This window comes from Marmota flaviventris, chromosome 12 (assembly GCF_047511675.1).
Source record: "Marmota flaviventris isolate mMarFla1 chromosome 12, mMarFla1.hap1, whole genome shotgun sequence".
In the NCBI taxonomy this organism is placed as follows: Eukaryota; Metazoa; Chordata; class Mammalia; order Rodentia; family Sciuridae; genus Marmota; species Marmota flaviventris.
Window position 1 is genome coordinate 68,190,307 of NC_092509.1, and position 19,887 is coordinate 68,210,193.

Genomic DNA, 19,887 nt, shown 5'->3' on the forward strand with positions numbered 1-19,887 from the left:
GAATTAGGAAATTATCACATTTTAAAATATATTTACTAGCTCTGCAACATACAATAAAAGCAAGAATTATACAGTTCTTCTTGCACAGAAGCCAGTAGTAAGTCAATCGGAAACCAAAGTTTGTTTTCAGCCTCAACATAACATCCCAGGGAGAGAAAAAGCAATGGGGCTCCATGGAGCCAGGAAAGAACTCTAGTGGGATTTCATCAAAATAACCCATCTTCCAAAGGCTGGCCTCAGTGGACCAGCTACCTACCAAGTCCACAAACCACAAACAAGAAAGAGCAGGAGGAAAAGGCTATCTCTTCAGTGCTGGCAATCAGCTACATATGTGTTCTCACTGTAGATGTGAGAGTTGTGTTCTCACTGTGGATCTCAGCTTGGGGCCTGCAGACTGCTGGGGTCTCAGAGACCCTTTCAGGGAATTGGTGAAGTCAAAATACCACCATGACATTACATTCTCCTTTCCCCCACGACCTTGACATTTTGCATTACAGAAGTTTTAAGGTGTTCAGAGGCCTGGAGAATAAAATTTGGGTACCCTTAGCACAAGTGAAAGCGGTGACACAAAGACAGTTTCACTGAAGAATGTCCCTGATAGCAGTAATAAATATTACTTTTATTTATTTATTTAGGTACTAAGGATTGAACTCAGGGGCATTCGACCACTGTATACATCCCCAGCTGTATTTTGTATTTTATTTGGAGACAGGGTCTCACTGAGTTGCTTAGCACCTTGCTTTTGCTGAGACTGGATTTGAACTCTCGATCCCCTGACTCAGCCTCCCACACCCCTGGGATTACAGATGTGCACCACCATGCCTAGCTGAATATTACTTTTATTAAATCTCCACTTGAGTCTCTTTTTGATATTCCACGACAAACAGGAAGGGAAGAATGCAGGAAGGACTTCCCCTATGCCGAAAGCACGAGTGTAACTGCTGGCACTGTAAACTGGACTAGCCACTGTTTTCCTGGAATACTTCTCCTGCCCCCAGACTTAAGCATCTGGCAGATACGTTAATGAAAAGAATGAAGTGAGCCCATCATTTTCAGGAAAACACTATTTGCTGCCAATAGTAATTGTGAACTTTAAAGCAAAAATTAGAATTTTGGAAACCATGTTATCTGCCACTCCAAGCTTGACAATTTCTTAGCACTTAACACTCTCCAGGTGAAACTGGTGTTAATATTAACTACGAATATTAACTATGGACCAGGTGTAGTGGTGCATGCCTGGTAATTCCAAGAACTCAGGAAGCTGAAGCAGGAGGATAGTGAATTCAAAGCCAGCCTCAACAACTCAGTGAGACTCTAAGCAACTCAGTGAGACCCTGTCTGTAAAGAAAATATAAAAAAGGGATGGGGATGTAATTCAGTGGTTAAGCTCTCCTGGGTTCAATCTGTGGTATCAATAAACAAATAATTAACTGCTATGATTCTTTAATATGGTTTGATAAACTGATTCAACTTTTGGAAGATCTGTATCACTTGAACTCCTATTGTCCAAATAGTCAATTATGACTTTTTTTGGTTTTATTTCCCCTGCTCCCTCCCTTCCTCTCCCACCCCTCTGCCCTATCTAGAGTTCGTCTATTCCTCCTATGCTCAATTATGAAGTGGCTAAAAGGATCATTCAAAGTGCAAGGTAAATCAATAGATTTTAATATAATAGAATATACAAAGTTCACTGACATGACTTCAGATGGCACATTACAACTAACCTTCAAAATATGACTAAATGAGTTTTAATGCTGAATCAAAGAATATCCATATTAAACCAAAAAGGTTATTGAAATAGTCCTCCTGTTCCTGTACATATCTATGGAAAACTTTATTTTTACCACATACTTCAATCAAAACAATATCAGACTGAATTCAGAAAGATATCTGAAAATCCAATTGCCTTCTATAAACCCAGACATTACAGAGATGTGCAGAAATGTAAAACAACACTACTCTTCTCACTAATTATTTTATTTTGGAAAATATTTTTCATAAAAGAACCTATGGGGGTGCTGGGGTTGTGGCTCAGCGGTAGAGTGCTCGCCTGATGTGCGAGGTGCTGGGTTCAATCCTCAGCATCACATAAAAATAAATAAATAAAGGTACTGTGTCCAACTATAACTCAAAAAAAAAGAACCCATGGTAACAGTAATTCATTTTAAAATGAATACAATAATCTTTGTTTTGATTTTAAATATGATGAATATTGATATTTAACCCATATTAACAAAAGCTCTTTGGGATTCTCAATTTTTAAAAGCGTACAAGTGGGCTGGGGCTGTAGAACAGTGGCAGAGCACTTGCCTAACATGTGAGGCACTGGGTTCAATTCTTAACACAACATAAAAATAAATAAAATAAAGGCATGCTCTCCATCAGCAAATATCAAAAAATTTAAAAAAATTAAATTTAAATTTAAAAAAGCATAGAGACCCTGAGATCAGAAAGTTTGAAGACTGCGAATCCAAAGAAGTTATTATGATTCCTATTTTTGAAATGAAGATGCTAAGGACCATAAAGATGAAATAACTAACTTGGTCAGCAAGTAGGGAGCAGAAATGAATTCACACATTTTGTTTATCATATAAAAATAGTCTTCCATGAGGGCAACTGTCCAGGAGAATAGCCTACATGGCACAGAAGTAATCTGGGTAACTGGATAAACTAATAGTAATAACAAAACACAGAAGAGACATTCTTTTCTCTGTTTTGCATAATGTCCCAGTTCCAAAGGTATCCCATCAATGTCACTTCACTTCAGAGATGTAATGAGATGGGGTGGGGTACGGGGGAGGCAATACAGAATCAGTTTTAAAAATGAGATTTGGGGAGGGAGCATCCCTACAAGAAGGGTGTCTCAACCAAAGGTGATAGAAGGAATCAATTTCACTTGAAACAGACTGGAAGAAACAAAGGACTGGTACATTTTCTATATAGCAAAGGTGCCTCCCTCTTACCTACCATGGGAAACTAACATGTTCCTCAGGCAAGAACCGGGAGAGTCTAATTTGGATGTGTCCTCTGGAAACCTGGCGATACAACTCTGGGTGCCCCATGAAACTGAAAAAGCCTTGCTTGGCTCTAGGGCCAGTTTTACTACATCCATCTCCCTGGGCCAACTTCCTGCTTCTGTGTTACTTTTCTTAATACACAGCCTCCTGAGCCAGCCTTCATAGGAGAGAAATAGAAAAGTCAAGTTTTGAAAGCTACTGTTACTGATAATAAATAAGAATCTACTTTGATCTATTTTGGTTTGGGCACTCTAGATACAGTGGGGTGGGGACTGGGTAGGGATATCTGTTTGAATTATCCAGACAAGTGCTTCAATTCTTTCCATAGCTAGGGAGAGGTGTAAACTCTTTTCAAAAGTCTCATGGCTGAAACTCAAACTAAAATTTGCTGAGCTGGGATCTGCACTGTGAGGGTGTATGTTCTTGGGAGAAAAAGAGAAAGAGCAAGGCTGAGAGTGTCTGACTAGCTGACTGAGGAATTCTAGCCAGAGAGAAACTTCATCTGGGCTATCCATTGTCACAGTAGGAATATACAAGGCATTTGCAATAAACTGGGTGCCTTCAGAATACACAGTTGAGAAACTCATAGTTTCAATGTAACCTAATCTGAACTATCCAGGAGGTTTGGGGAAAGGCCTTGCCAAACAAAGAAAACAAAATTTCCCTAAAAACAAATAACTGAAACACCCTAAAAGGGATGGAACTAAAAGAAAAGCACAAGAGTGGATCACTGATGATCTCTCACACAGGTTCTAGGCTTTGGCTGCTGGGGAAGGACCCATCCATTCTGTGGCTGGTCTGTGGGGCTCAGGTGCTAGGCTTCTTAAGCTCCCAGAAGATTCTGATGTGCTCCCAGCATGCACAACCACTAACCCACTGGTAAAGCACTTGAGGGCAGTCTCATGTCCCACACACTATTTCCTGTTGAAGCACTCTGCAAGCAGACCCTCGTCAGAATGACTCTTCTTAAGAGCAAAGGCTGGGTGACTTAGGTTGTTCAGCTACCTTGACGACTATATAGGTAAGAATAAAGTGGTCACCATTGTGCCTTCTAATCATGATAGGAAGTATTTTAAGAGTCAGATGTAAGTTTCAAAAAAGAAAGCCTCAGTTTCCTTTCCCCTTCTTCCTATTCCTGCTTCACAATTTTAGGATGGATCTGATGACTTACTCTTCTGACCCCCCTATCTCAAATCCTTTTCCCTTTTTGGTGCTTGAGATGCTATGTGATCATGGGCAAGTTAATAATCCTTTTGAACCTCAGTTTCTCCAACTGTAAAATAAAGGTATAGTTTGTACCACGCAGGTTTGCTATGGAGATAAAATGAGAAAATAGAAGCAGAGTGTTTAATATACTGCTGGGACCACCGTAAATATTCAATAAATGTTGAGTATTACTGCACTTTTAATTAGTCTTCTTTGTGCTTTTGTTTTTTTAAAGTAATGTCAATTGCTGAAATACCTTTTAGTGCAATCTCACTCAGACTCAGGGCTACAGGATTTGTTTCTGAAGCCTTTGTTTTATGGGCAAATGTCTACCCTGCTGTGAATAGAAGGGATCTTTGAACTTAAGAAATGGTTTTATCCACAAAGGGGGAAAAGAAATGTTACAGAAAATGCAAGTATTTGATTATTAGAGACTGGAACAGAACTTAGAAGACACGCTCCTGTCATTTTCTACTGGAGGAGACACACACAGTGATTAATTTCCTTGCTTTAAAAAATCAGAAGCCATGAAGATCAACAAGTTAGAAACGTAATTAACAACTCCTGCTAGTTAATGCGTTGCCGCAGGTGCTGTTGGTCTAGATAAAAAGAATTTGCTTCTATAAGCTCCCTACTTTCTGCTACTGAATGCTTAGTGGGTTTCACCATGAAAGAAAATGATACTGGCATACAGGGGGCTTGCAATAACAATTACTTTTAACTAGCGGTGACAGAAGAAGTGACAAGTATGTTCTGCCGAACAGAGGCAGCCCTAGCCAAATGAAAAAGAGAAAAGGAAAAAAGCCCAGCAGCGCAATATAACTTCACCATAGGTTGAAATAAGACAATCAGAAACAAAGTTAGCCTCCCACCCAGCGAGGGTGGTCACACTAGCAAGGCATGCAGTCTTGTTGCAGAGAAATAAAAATTGGAGGAATTGTGGCAAAACCCTATTATAACCCTGGTCAGGGGACAAGGATAATACTCAGGCTACAGGTTTTTGTGTAACAGTGAAAGATGCTCCAGACATCACTTTAATCCACTATGTACAGTGAAACGGGACCCACGTGCAGCAGGGGGCTTCTTCCCAGAGCTGTGCCGAGCCTCCGCCTCTGTGCTGAGCTTTGTTCTGAGGCTTGTTAAAATTTAGAGCCCGCGTCCTCTAGGGGAGGCAGGAAATATTTAGGACAGTAAGGTAGCAACTAATAGGTTTTCCCAACTATTGGAATTAAAGCTGGGCCTGGTGGTCAGGGCAATGACTGGCCTTGTTATAAAATGATGACATTGATTTAGGATTTGTTTTAATGCAGGCTCTCGCCAAAATGAAGTTTACCTTTGTCATAGAAAGAATAATTCACAAAGCTTATGGGCACAGGACAGAAACACTCAGCCCATGAAACACTGAACATTAAATTACTCTTTTCAGCTACAGGATGACACCTATATCTAAACCTCCTCTTGTAGGCCTTATACAATCTCAGAAAGAGTTAAAGCTGGCTCGAACCTATACACTTTTAAATTCTCATGTTTGCTTCTGGAAATACTCTATGTCTTAACTTTTGTGCAAGATTGGTATGACACTTCTTTGTTACTTTCTTCTTTATTTCTCTTATACCTACTAATAGGTTAAAAGAGACAACTAATGCTTGTTTTTAACTCAGTTCTCTCATAAGGCTCTGATAATAAAAAACATCTACCATTTCTTCCAACAGTACCATAAATCACAAATGTTATAGATTTGGATCAAGTACCAAATTTTAGATCCCCATATGACTGCTGTTGCTCTAACCTGCACAATAGTCATGTGATTGAATATTAAGGAAAATGGCAAAAGCAAAGTAAGAAAATTTAACTATTTTAAAATAGTCTCAATGAAATTTCTCTCTTCAACACTAGGTCCAGAAAATGGAAATAGACCACCATAAAAATATTTTTGTAATCTAATGCTAAATGTGAGTTCCCAGGACATGGTTAGGATCTCTACAGACAAAAATATTAACTCCTTGCCCCAGAAAGACCTGTTTTGAATCTTATTCACAGGAATATGGGTCTTTTTAATTGCTTAGAAAGGAGTTTTTTAAAGAGTTGACACTCTCAATTACCTTGGTTTTATTTTCCTGAATTCCAATTTGTTTCAAATTACCCCAAATGTAAACTTCACCTTAAGAACTCAAACTTGCCAGGGACATGGCTCAGTGGTACAGCCCTCACCTAGCAAGTGAGCCTTGGTTCAATTCCCAGTACCAAGAAAAAAGAGAGAGAGAGAGAACTCCAACTTATCAGATATTATCTGAAAAGATTTAACAGACAAATTTTTCTTTCAATCTTTTTCAATTTCATTTGTATGTTGGAGTGGAAAACATTTTTTATACTATATAAAACTTTGCTAATGAGGCAGTATGGAGATAATATTAATCGACCACAGCCAAGTAATTTCTATTCAAAAAGATTATATTCCATGTACAAAGCACTGTGCTAGGCTCTAGGGAATGCCAGTTTGGCAAAACAGAAGCTATCTGGGAAACTAAGTCCTGCCTACATCAAAGTGGTAAATACAGATCATGAGGCCAAAAGACTCAACACCTGAATGGTCTAAATGACACAGAATGGAGTGCAGGAAACTCTTCCTGGGAATGGGCTGAGGACACAAAAATAAGGGCAACAACACTTCACAGAGAAGTTTGTGATCCTCATCTGAGTCCCCTCAGAACACAAGGCTTGGAATAACAGGACGGTCAATACATGTAAATAGCAAGCTACTATAAAATAAGTAAAAAGAGTAAATAAATTTTAAAAATTGTGGACCAGAGTGGTTCCTGGAACTTTTATAAGAGATGTGATTTGAACCAGGTCTTCTTGAATATGGACAGACTCAAGTAAGACCTTACCTGGGAAGAAAGCTGAGAAGGAAGGGAATAATGCAGAGAAAAGCATTCTATGTCGCAAATGGACAAGAGGAAAGATGAAGAGTGACATGGCAGCTTTCTTAGCATAGTAGGGTACTGGAAAGACCTCCCAGACTGAGTTTACAGTCTAAGTAAAAAAAAAAAAAACAGGTAGCCATAGATAATGCTGGATGGGTGGGAAGGGCACTCAGAAGGAAGGGCTTGAGTGTCCACATTTTGACTTGAAGCAAACAGAACTCAACAAAGGGTTCTTAGAGTATTAATAAGGCTGCATTTCTAAGAGTGAACAAGGTTGTATGTTTAGATAGGTGTTGAAGAAATGAGACTATTCATTTCACAAATTTATACTGGGAATACAGAGTGCCTGGCCTCTTGCTAAGTGCTGGGGTTAGGAAGATGAGCAAAAAATCATTGTTCCACTTGTAGCAAAGTGTGATAAAGGAAGTATGTAGGACATACTGTGGGAGCAAAGACCAAGGGGACTAATCTAGCTGCAGAATCAGGATACACTGCTCAGAAAGTGGACTTTGGCAAAGAGGACACGAAGATCAGGAGAGTGCATGTATGTGTGTGCATCACTGTAAGCACTGGGCAGGCGCTGGAGGAGTGAAACCCACACGGCAGAACAAGTCGGACTCAGGTGAGGCTCCCTGATGCTACCATGAAGCTCTATCAATGCCATTCTCTGAAGATTCAGAGAAAGACAAGGAGCAGGAGGATTTCGTCACCATTTCTGTAGCTGGGTGTCTTGTAAAGTCTGAGCAAGTGCTGTAATCAATTAAATATTAGGCGAAATAAGTAGATTGTTTGTAAATCCTTACTTTCCTTGTTAATTGGAATGTTTACAATATTGAAAAAAACGCTAAAGATTTTCTTAAAAAATGATGTTTAGAAATGTTTACTGATGTGCATGGGTAAGCTATATTTCACTACCTTTCAAAATATGTCTATGTAAAGCTGCTGCTGGCTTTTTGTTTTGTTTTGTTTTTTGGTACTCGGTGCTTAACCACTGAGCTACATCCCTAGCCCTTTTTACTTTAACACAGTATGTTGCTAAATTGCTGAGGCTGGCCTCGAACTTGAAATCCCCCTGCTTCAGCCTTCTGAGTTGCTGGGATATGTGCTTGGCTGCTCTTTTAACATAATGCAGGAATGTTACAACTTCATTAGACTTCAGTATTATCTGATCAAAGCTCTTTTATTTTACGTAAGTCATGAACCAGGGTGTTATGGTTAAGCGTTCTGGTTAATTCCTGACAAATGGATTATCAATTTTCAACTCATTAAAATACTCAACCCCTGAACCTTACTGCCTTCTACACAACATTTTCCAAAATATAAAGTTCAAGGCACTGGGATAAAATAAAGATGAATAAAATCTACTAGGATATAAGGGATTTTCTTTCTCCTCCCCACCCCCCATTGTTTCCTAGGGATACAGAACACTGTATGTGCTCCATAAGGATTTTTAAATAATTTTTAAAAAAGAATCCCTACCCTCAGAGAGTTTATCATTGGTTCATAACTAAATTCCTATTACTACTGAGTTTTTTTTCTAAGAACATAAACTTATTACTGTGAACAGCAATTGTCAATATACTGCACATTTGTGGAACTGACAGGTAAGAGATTTTTCAGGTAGCAAATGGGCAAGTGTTTCTTTATAAAAACTTTCCCACATTCAGAAGTACCATCAAAATATGAGCCAGCATCCACATCCTGAAGACTCTTTCCTGGTGCTCAAAGATTGAAGAAAGTCCTTCCTATCCAAAAATATTTAATTTTGTCACAAATTTTAATGTAACTCCTGACAAGTGCCAGGATATTTAAAAAAAAAAAAAAAACCACTTGGGATTTTTATTTGTCTTGGATGGAAACCTGCATCTTGTTGGGCAGCCATATTTCTTTTCATGGTTCTCCTCCAAGAGAGGTCCACGTCTGCAAGTCCCAGTGTGAAATTCAACTCTCTAGCAGGCTGTCCTTTCCTATCCTTCTCTCCTCCACACTAACTCCTATTCCCTGGGCACTTACGGGCTTCATGCATCAGTGTCTGGGCTGATACACAATACTGTCTTAGTTATTATGATAAGCATTCATTTTGGTCTCGATGGACTATTATACCTGACAAAAATAAGCACTTATGAATTCTCAGATCCACTCTTTCCTTTAAGAACCCAAACTATTTTAATGGTTGCATGCAACATTTCTACTTAGTCATCTGAAACCTTCCACTTCACTACAAAAGTCACCAGATTTTATGTTAATAAATTGGCACAAGGAGTTCCTTACTATTTTAACATTTTTTGATTGAAGATTCTCAGGGACACAGCTGGATTCTCAGCGAATGCATGCCCTAAAAAGATAAGTTGTTTCCTGAACCTTCAAGACTTTTTTGTATTATTTTCCTGCTAAATTGCATATTCCTGTCCTTCAGAGCAGTCTTGAAGAGATCTGATTTCCTTCTGTTCTATTGTGTCCCTGTGAACGCCTTTGCAATTGAAAAGGAGGCCACGGAGGGTGGCAGGAACGGAGTCAGCAGAAGTTACACAAAGTGAGCTATGTGGCTTTGTGACTGGATAGAGCGCTAATGAGGCCAAGGTCACCGGTTCAACCCTGAAAAGGCAGGTACTTCAGTCAATTCCTGCTGGAGAACTGCACCCCTAAACTACTGCAGATTTTCTAGAAATCCAAAGATGTGAGAGCTGGGGATGTGGGTGGGAAGGGCACCAGGGACTTACAGAGGCTGAGAATGCAAGTCCCTGAGAGGGGAAGACCTTAGCACACCCAGCTCCCAGCAGTCCCAGAACAGGCCACCTGCTTGGGGGAAGCTGCTGAGCAGCCAGGCTCACTAGAGGAGGGCTGATTTCTGAACTCGGTTAAGTACAATAGGGTGCCTTGTTCTAGGTCCATCTAGTCCCTGGTGATGCGCAGGAAACATACACACATATTCAAAGATAGGCTATCTGTGACACATGCAGGAAATGGAATTCTAAAAAAATCAGACAGGCCTTGCACATACCTGGTGAAAGCAAGTCTTAAACTAGGGAGTGTGATGGCCTCAACTCCACATCTGAGGTCCAAAAAGAAGGTATAGGAAAGAGGGAGAATGAATTTAGTTATTCATTACTCCAGGAATATAAAGGATGCTTATAATTATCTACTGCCTCCTTGGAAGGCAGAAATAAAGTGATCTAAATTTGTGATTATTTATTTTTATATGCTACCAGAAAAAAGAATAGGGAGATCAACCTAAACCAAAGAGGTTAAGTATAAAATACTGAAATAAACTAGAAACTTTCTTTACAAGTCTCTGTTTCAAATTCTAAAAACAAGCATCTTTATTGTTTCAATTTCTCACCAATTCAGGGTTCTCATGAAGACCAGATTCCTGCCAAGCTACGGGACAGAGCCTAGATCCTTCCAAAGAAATTAAAGACTTCTTTAGCTTTTTGGAGGGAGAGGGTGCTAGGGATCAAACCCAGGCCTCACACATGCTAGGCAAGCACTCTACAACTGAGCTATATCCCCAGGCCTTTTTATTTTAAGACAGGTCTAAATTGATGAGGTTGTCATTAAACTTGAGGTCCTCCTGCCTCAATCTCCAGATGGGTTGGTATTACATGTTTATGCCACAGCTGGCTCCCTCATTAAGGAACAACAGGCTTTCTTTCCTTTTTTTTTTTTTTTTTTAAGCATTTTTAAAGAGTGTCTGATAGGGAGTATTCCTGTCCTGCAAGAATACCATCTGGGGCCTTGTAGTAGAACTGCAGCACAAATTCCATTTCCATACCTCACCTATGTAACATGTGTACCATGTTAGATTATGAGAATGGATTGAAGAAAAGAAAAAAGTTTATTCGTAGGTGTTGCCCTGCCACACAGCACAGAAACAAACCCATTATATGTAGGTATAAAGGCACTGAAATGATGAACCGTAGTTTACTTCCAGCATAATATTTTTAAATATTTCAAGCACACAAAAAGACCAAAGTCTCATGTTCTTTTTACATATAACTATGTAATAGTTGATAAATACAAAAGAATGTATGTGGCTCTTAATGTTAAATCCAAAGCACTGTAACAAAACAATCTCTGAACCTGTATCAGCCTAAGATATAAATATGAGTGAGCTGAATCAATAGATTTTCTTAAAAACTTTTTTTTAAAGAGAGAGAGAGAGAGAAAATTTTTAAATATTTATTTTTCAGTTTTCGGTGGACACAACATCTTTATTTTATTTTATTTTATGTGGTGCTGAGGATCGAACCCAGCGCCCCGTGCATGCCAGGCAAGCGTGCTACCGCTTGAGCCACATCCCCAGCCCGAAAACTTTTTAAAACAGTGCATTAGTTTGTTGACAAACCTGTTGAGGGAGGGGCGAAACAAAAGAAAAGAGGACATAAAAATTGCATTTGCTCAAGAAGATATCAGAGATAAATTAAAGCCTCATCTCCAATGAACCACACACAGTGTGATTAAGTAGAATTAAGTGCCACGTAAACCACACAGGGGGTACAGGCCAAAGGAGCACAAGAAGGAAAATCTCACTGGGGGCAGAAGATTTGGCTCTGTCCCTGAAGATCACAGAGCCTAACTCTTAGGAGGCACTATATATATATATGTATATATATATATGATAAAAACAAAAAACCAAATATGTGAAACCCAGGGAAATCACTTAGCCTCTTCAATACTCAGCTTCTTTCTATGCAAAATGGGATAAAGCCCTGTCTACAACACTCATCCTTGGAAGGATCAAAATATGAACGTATCTGGAAACGCTTTACGAGCTGCAAAGAGCAAAGTGATTTAAAGGAATGTCATTTTATATGGGATCTTCATATTTTTTTTGATGGAAAGGATTTTGTGCAATTGCTTTCAGGAGGGAAAGGTGTTAGATGGTGGTTTTTAACTCTCCAGGGTTTGAATTTCACTTCAGGATATCCTGCTGCTAGTCTGTCTCTTTCATCTGAAATCGCTTCCAAATGTGAAGCTTGGTCACTGATTCCCTATAAACTGTAAGAGAAATTATATTCTCTGCATATGAAAAATATATGTGTTATGGCTCCTGGCACATTTGAAGTCTTAAAAGTATGGATCCCTGACATAGCTGAAAGAATCATGTTAAAAGTAAAGAGGAAAATGAAATCACAATATCTTTGCTATATGGAAAATTCTGTTCCATTTCTCTTCACAAATATTTGTTTAATCTTATGTTAAAACAGTATTAAAAGTGTCTAAGAACTCTGGAGTTAGAAGAAGGTCTTCTTCAAGAGGCTTTACCTGTACAGATGTGTCATAGCATTTCCATTAGGATTTGCAACACAATGAAATATGATCCCAAACACCCATTATTATTTCTGGGGGACTCAAAATGAAGAAATGCTGGTTTCAACTCTGGGTCAGGCTGCTATGTTGGTAGGGCTTCAACCAGCAATAATTTGCCAATACCCTTCCCATTATCTTCCACTGCCACCCTACTGCTATAAATGCCCCTGAAATTATAATTTTTACCACAGGATTCAACTAAGCCAGGAGCATTTAGCCACAAGAGCTCATCAGATAAGAACAAGCAGGAGAGCAGGGTGACTGGCAGTTTACTAGCTGCCAGTATTGTGCTGAGAACCTGACTTTTAATCTCATTTAGGCTAGCTTGATAGGGTAGGTGTTAGAATGCAGATCTTATTTTACAGACAAAGGCACCTGGGAGTTCAGAGAGGTCAAGAAATAACCTATGTAAATAAGACAACCATCGGAAGGGAGGACACTAGAATTCAGATATAGTTAATGTGGCACAAAGTCCCTATTTCGCTATCTCTATCTAAATAAATAAAAAACTGGAAATATTGAAAGTAAAAACACATTATGTTATGGTTTGGATAGGAAGTGACCCCCCAATGATTCATGTATTGAAGGTTTGTTTGGTCCCCAAGTTCAGATGGGGATTTAGGGAAATAATTGGATCATAGGGCTCTGATCTCATCAGTGGATTAATCATCGATAGCTGGATGAATTACTGGGAGGTGAAGGCTGTGGGAAGGGGACCTAGTTGCAGGGAGTGGGTCCTTGGGGTCATGCCCTTGCACCCACCCCTGGGGCTTCCTGGCTCCATAAGGTGAACAGCTTTGCCCTTCAGGTGTGAAGCTCGGCCTCAACTCAGATCCAAAGTAATGAAGCCAGCCAGCCATGTCTGAAACTGTGAGCCAAATAAATCTTTCCTCTTTTAAGTTGTTTTTCTCGGGTATTTGTCACAGGGATACAAAGCTAACTCACACATAAATTTCCTTACCTAATATACAGGCAGCTGACTTTGTAGTCTTTAATGTAACCATTTAGAGGAAATCTGTTGTCTATTTTAATCTTATTATCCATTTTATAGAACTACATCTAAAAAGAAGGAAACCTATTATTGCATGTGTCCAATTTTCCTTTCAGAAAGCATGATGATTTGAGAACATCTGAACTCATTTCTCCCCCTGGACAACTTTCAGAGAATGTTCTCTGAATAACTGGAATCACAGCAACCCTGGGGATAATGTCTCCTACCAATGCAGAGGTTCAGGTGGCCTGGACCAGGGCTACTTCAGAGAATTTCAAGACAACACCATCGGGCTGGGAGCATGGGTTAGTGATACAGCATTTGCCTCATATGCGTGAGACCCTGGGTTCGATCCTCAGCACCACATAGAATAAATAAGTGAAATAAAAGTATTGTGTCCAACTACAACTAATAAATAAATAAATAAATAAATAAATAAAAGACAACACCATCAAAATTTCATGACCCTTAATAATGAAGATAATGGCAAAGTTTACTTTGCCCGTCTGATAAAACAATCGGAAAGATAAGATGAAGGTTATTAAAGATTAAGGGAAAAGTCTTTACAGCTGCTTATAACAATGACATCCTAAAGATAGTGTTTTGCTCACCCAAGTATTTCAGTTTTTAAAAACAACCACTTTAAGAGAGTCAGACATAACAGAAATTCACTACAACTGGGTTTTAACACCTCTATTCCAAGGAGGCCCAGGAGGGCTTCCAAGTTTCACCATGCTCAGAATAAGCAAACAAAGAAAAACAAAATTCATGGTCTTAAGTGACCCATGAACCCAGAGAATAAGGATCATGAGGCAGACATCTGCCCATCTACCCTCTATGTAACTGCATATCTTTTTAAAACCTGCCACAAAAATTTAACCATGGGTGTGCATCCTGCACATGTGCACCTACACAGGCACATTTGTGAATAAAACATATCAAGGGGTCAGCTCTCCGACAGGGACAGCTCCTAGTAGAAGACATTTATATTTTTAGAAGCTGCCTTATAGCACCTGAGATAAAATACACATCTTCCCCAGTGTCATCCACCAAACTGGGAAAATGTGATACTAATTTCAACCTCCTGAGACAAGTCTTTGAATTGTCCTGGTAATAAAAAAAAAAATACTATTTAGCAGAAAGCTAAGAATTTCCAATTATTTTTCAATTTATAGAATACATTCATTCATGAAGAAATCATTTTTCACCTTTGAAATAAGTTACATTCTGATATAACCAATATGACATAGAAAAATCTGGATGGCTCATTGATCTCAAAGATACTATTTATATTAAACTTCTGGCACAAGAATAGATAAGGGGTAGTTTTCTTTTAGGTATGTGGGACAGGGAGAGGTAGTGGATTTTGACATGTATGCGGTATTTGTAGATTTCTGCTCCTACTCCTGTGAGGCCCTGTGGAAGCCCATGTGATCTCCTAATACCTCGGGACTGGTTTGTTTTCAGTCATATAAAAATAGTTAACAAAGAAACTGGTGCTGAATCAATTAGAATGATCTAACCATTACTTTTAAACTAACTGGATTTAACAGAAAGTAAAGTGTAGGCAGGCACCCTTGTGTTTCTAAATGAATGGGTCTCCTGAGTAGATTTCTTGTGTATTACTTTACTTGATTTCAAATGACTGAGGAGAGAGAGAAAAGGAACTATACATGTAGAAGTTCACCTAAGCCAAACAGAAAGGGGTGGAAGTGCAGTAGTACCACCTCATTCCATGTGGCAGCCCTAGAGAGGGGCCTAAGGCAATGGTTAGTGACACTAACAAATGTCAATCATAAAAATGTAAAAAATGGGGCACCAAACTTTGTCATGTGTGGTAGAATACCTGAGACAGGATGGTGATTAGAGAAGCTGCATCTGACAGTACATTAACAATCTAAGGTTGGGTTGTGTATATGTAGTAGATACAATTAGAACACTCAGCCAAAGAGAAACATCTCTCAGTTCCTCTTCTCCCTTTAAATTCAGAGATTTGATCTTTAATTCATTGGAGAAGACTAGCAACCATCCTATGTGTACCTACTAAGCACCTGCCATGCAGAGTCTTATCTCATCCCAAGGCTTCCAGGAATCACCAGGATCCCTAGCGGGAGGCTCCTTCTATGCTGGGTCACCTGCTTTGCTCCCGCCACTGCAGACACCCACACTGCTGCAGACTCCGAGCCACAGCAAGGCTCAGAAGATCAAGGGACCAGTCGCAGCAGCCTTTTTAACTTTGGGAAAACCCAATGCTCACTTCACTCAAACGTCGCAAAGTGGTGCCATGACCCTTTAGCTCTTGGCTCACCAATTCAAAGAGCCACATCACATACAGCCCTTCAGCTGCCCACGGCATGATTCTGTGTCTAGTTCCTTTCCAGGTCCCCCCAAGCGGAAGACAGTTCTGGCAGGGAGTCCAGGCAAGATTACTATAATATTCAGCCTTTGTCCCTTCTTTTGCTATGTCTTATTGTAGAATGAGGCACACAGGTCTTAGAGATTGTGCTTCAGTGTATGCTGGCCTTGAGACCTGTACCCAAAAGGTACCTGCAGGACCTCAGGTGTGCATAATCTAGCCCAGAAATCTCCATTTCAAAGATGAAGAAACTGAGGTTCAAAGAGAGTAAAGCAAAGTCACTTCCTCAGATAGCAGTGGAAGACCTGGTACAAACTTGACTCCAACATCATGCCTCCTGCCTTAGTAAATGTACAGACCACCTACGAGGAGGGGAAAACAGTAACACTGAAGCCAGTTTCCATCCCCTAATTAATGGCATAAGTGTGTGTATACACAACATACTTTGCGGTTGTCATCTGTAAAATGAAGGGAGACAGGATCAGATTGGTGTTTTCTGGTGCTCCTTTCAGTTCTGAAACTGTCATAAGTCTTGTTTAACTATGGGTATGTTAATATGTATGTACAGGTCATACATTGGAATATGGACATCATATACAGTAACGTTACAATTAACTAATGTTTCCACCACACATTTTGCCTCATCTCCCCAGCGATCATGTTTTCCTAATCGCAAACAAGGGCGAGATATGTGTTACCATTGCAGCTCCTGAGAATCACGAGTGTCCCCTAGGCTTCTCCTAATACCCACTGAAGAGCAAGAAGGAACAGGGGTCATGTACTTTACATATCAACTCATTAAATTCCTTGAAGGAAATGGCCAAACCAAAGCAGGGTTGGACTGTGGGGGACAGAACACACTTCAGGAAGCACAGTTAAAGGTGACAGACTGTGGCTGCTCGAATCTGGGGTCCCCCGCTGCCAGTGCACCCAATGGGCCGGGCATGCCATGCTCAGAACAAGCTTGGCTCCAAGCTCAGCTTTGAGGGCAGGAACCTACACGCCCAGTTTGCATATTCTACGCTAGCGCTTGTAAACGTGCAGTGGAAACTTGGCTCCAGTCCCCAAGAGCACGTGGCCCTAGCGGGCGTGGGGCTGAAAAGGAGCGGGTCGCTCCCGGAGCCCGCCCTACCCAGCGGCCGCAGCCCTGGCCGCCGGCGCTAGGACCCCGCGCGCCCTGCGCACTTCCTCCCGCGGCGGTCCGCGCCGCCCGCTCCCGCCCGCCGCCGCCGCCTACCTGGCGAAGCAGTACTCGCAGTGGTTGCCCCGCTCATTGACCGTGAGCACGTAGGCGTAAGCCGGGCAGGAGAAGAGCAAGTCCCCCACCTGGAAGGGCTGCAGGGCCCGCAGCCCCCTGCCCTTACCCGGGCTGCAGAACCGCTCCAGGCCGCCGTGGCCCTCGGCCCTCATGGTGGCAGCGGTCGGGCGGGCGGGCGCGCGCGAAGGGGCGCCGGCGCCGCTGTGCCCGGGCTGCGGCTCCCCGCGAGCTGTTATTGGAGACGCGTCACCCTGAGCTGCGGGGGGCGGGGTGGGAAGCCGCCCGAGACGCCGCGGCCGCCCGCGCCCCGGAAGGGACGGCGGCCCCGCCCGGGCCTCGCGCGCCCCGGGGGAGGGGCAGCCTCGGCGCCCGCCCCCCCCCGCCCCGCGCGGACCCCCGGTCCCGCCCGCACGCGCCCCGACGCTTCCGGTGCAGCCGACCTCCTCTGCCGCGCGAGGGCGGGAGGCGGGTGCGCCCCGGCGGCGACCCCCAGCCAGCCACGGGTGGCGGGGTCGAGTGGGCCAGGGCAGGTGTCCCGGAGCTCCGCTGCGACGTCGGCCCGGCCCAACGGATGCCGCGCGCCTGGCAGCTAGAAGGGGGCCCAGACCGTTCTCCATACTGTTCTCAGGTCTTTGTTTAAGACTGCTGCTCCCGGAGCCCCGAGGAGAAACTGGCAAAGGGGAAACAGTGGAAAAGTTCGGAATGCCGAGGGAGCAAGACGGCTTTCCCAAGGTTTTTAACCCGTGTGAGGCCTTAAGGGGAGCGGGGTTGGCCCTCTGCCCCTCTAGTGGAAGTTAGTTGTCTGGACGGAAGAGGAAGTGCGCTGCTCAGCCCACTCTCTGAACGCTGCAGTTCAGGAAGCAGGAGATAACCTTGCCTTCAAGGAACTTGGACTCTTGTTGGGGCCAGTAGCATGGTGGCCAGAATACTGCACTAAAACTTGCTGTGGTTGTGGTGAGCCTGACCTCCCACCAGCTGTGATCTTAGAAAGGCCATTTAGGTTACCAGTCACAGAGGATTTAAAACACCATAAAAAGCTGGTGAACAGTGCCTAGCATATAAGTCCTTTACACAGGCATGCTGTTATTCATATGGGAAAGAATACAGTATTCCACATAGCCATAAAGGCTGAGATTAATGTGCGTGTTTTTTTTTTTTTTAAGTGTGGAGAGATGATATAGCAGAAGACACTACAAACTATGATCTCAAACTGTGATGTACCTTTAAGTTCATAATTAATCTAGAAAAGGAAAAGAATATGATTTGGAGTGTATCATATGATCAGTAGAATTTGGGGCACACCAATAAAATTCCTTTTATTAATGACAAAGGCCTCTAGCCCTCCTTCGTGAAGTGAAAAAGAGTGGATATGAATTAATTTATGCATTTTTAAAAGCATTGACTGACTTATGGACCAATCATTGAGAAAGAAGGAAGGACCAAAATAGCACCGGACCTTGTATCTGATACACTCAAAGCCAATAATAATTACCATTAGTTATTGAGCATAGGAGCCAGGCATTAAGCACATTTCAGTAATCCTTACAACAGTGAGTTAGGTCTTATTAATGTCTCCCACTTCCAACATTAGAAAACTAAGACTCAGACATGATTTCTAAAAATTGCTTACAATAAATTGATTTCAAATTCATTCTGAATTTGAGGCCATCCTCCTAACCACAATGTTTTTACAAACACAATTCATTGGTACAAGTATTATTACAGTAGCTGTACAAAGTGTTCTATGAAAATACAGGCAGTGGGTGGCAAATTAAGCCTAGAGAATGTTCAAGAGTGCACTATATTCAAGTAACATTTATTTGACCTGAGCCTGAGGAATGGACAGTACTCTGCAAGTGGAGGAGGAGAGATGAACGTTCTGGGCAGAGAGAAGTGCGTTCAAAGACAGGAACCTGAAAGAATAAAGTGTGTAGTGGGGCCTACTGAGCAGTTCTGAATAGAGAATAGGTTCTCAAGAGGACAGAGGTGAGGTAAGAACAGTGGAAAGGCATCTTCTCCAGAGGTGAGTTTCATCCTAGAGGACACATGGAGCCATTGAAAGTGCTTGAATAGAATGTTAACACAACCAATCCAGTGTTTTAGTCTGATTTCTGCTACCAGCATTGCAGCATAGAAGGGGAGAGACTGAAACACAGGACCACCATTTAAAGTCTTATGCAAAATTCCATTGGTTTGAAGAAGCATGGCCTATATAAAAGACTAAGACATAAAAGGATTGGAACAGAGCTGGAAGGCGAGTGTTCAGTATTTTAGTTAGTTCTTCTTGGCCAAGTGCTATAGTTTGAATATAATTTGTCCCCACCAATACTCATGTTGAAATTTGACTCTCAATATGGTAGTATTGGGGGGCCTTTTGGGACATGCATAGGTCATGGGGTGCTGCCCTCAGGAATAGATTATGTCCCCTTCTGTGTGAGTTAGGTTTCTAAGGAATGTTTTAGTTCTTGAGCAAGCAAGTTCTTCTAAAGTGGACCTTTATAAGAACTGACGTACTTCCCTTGGTCTCTCTTGCCATATGCCCTCTCTTCCACATGTGCTGCCGGCCCTTCTGCTTTTCTGCCATATATGGAACAGGACATGACCCTCACCAGAACCTGAGCAAGATGTTGCTGCCATGCTCTTGGGCCTCTGGAACTATGAGCTAATTAAATCTTTAAAAAAAAAAAAAATCCAGTCTCATTTGTTTAGTGACAGTAACAGAACAGACTAACACCAGGCTGTAGGCGTTCATCTCTGCAATACAAAAACTCTGACAGGTTCCAGGCTACTATGCTAGATGGGCTTTACTCCAGTCACATTATCCA

At 41.6% G+C, this 19,887-nt stretch overlaps 1 protein-coding gene across 1 annotated transcript in view; it reads right to left on the minus strand.

Moving 5' to 3' along the window:
• Positions 1 to 17,377, minus strand: part of Smyd2 (SET and MYND domain containing 2) — a 47,599-nt gene extending 30,222 nt beyond the window's left edge. Inside the window, exon 1 of the mRNA XM_027934705.2 lies at positions 17,042 to 17,377. Within this exon, the coding sequence (XP_027790506.1) occupies positions 17,042 to 17,214 (173 nt within the window). The 5' untranslated portion in view covers positions 17,215 to 17,377. The remainder of the gene's footprint in view (positions 1 to 17,041) is intronic.
• Positions 17,378 to 19,887: the final 2,510 nt, after the last annotated feature.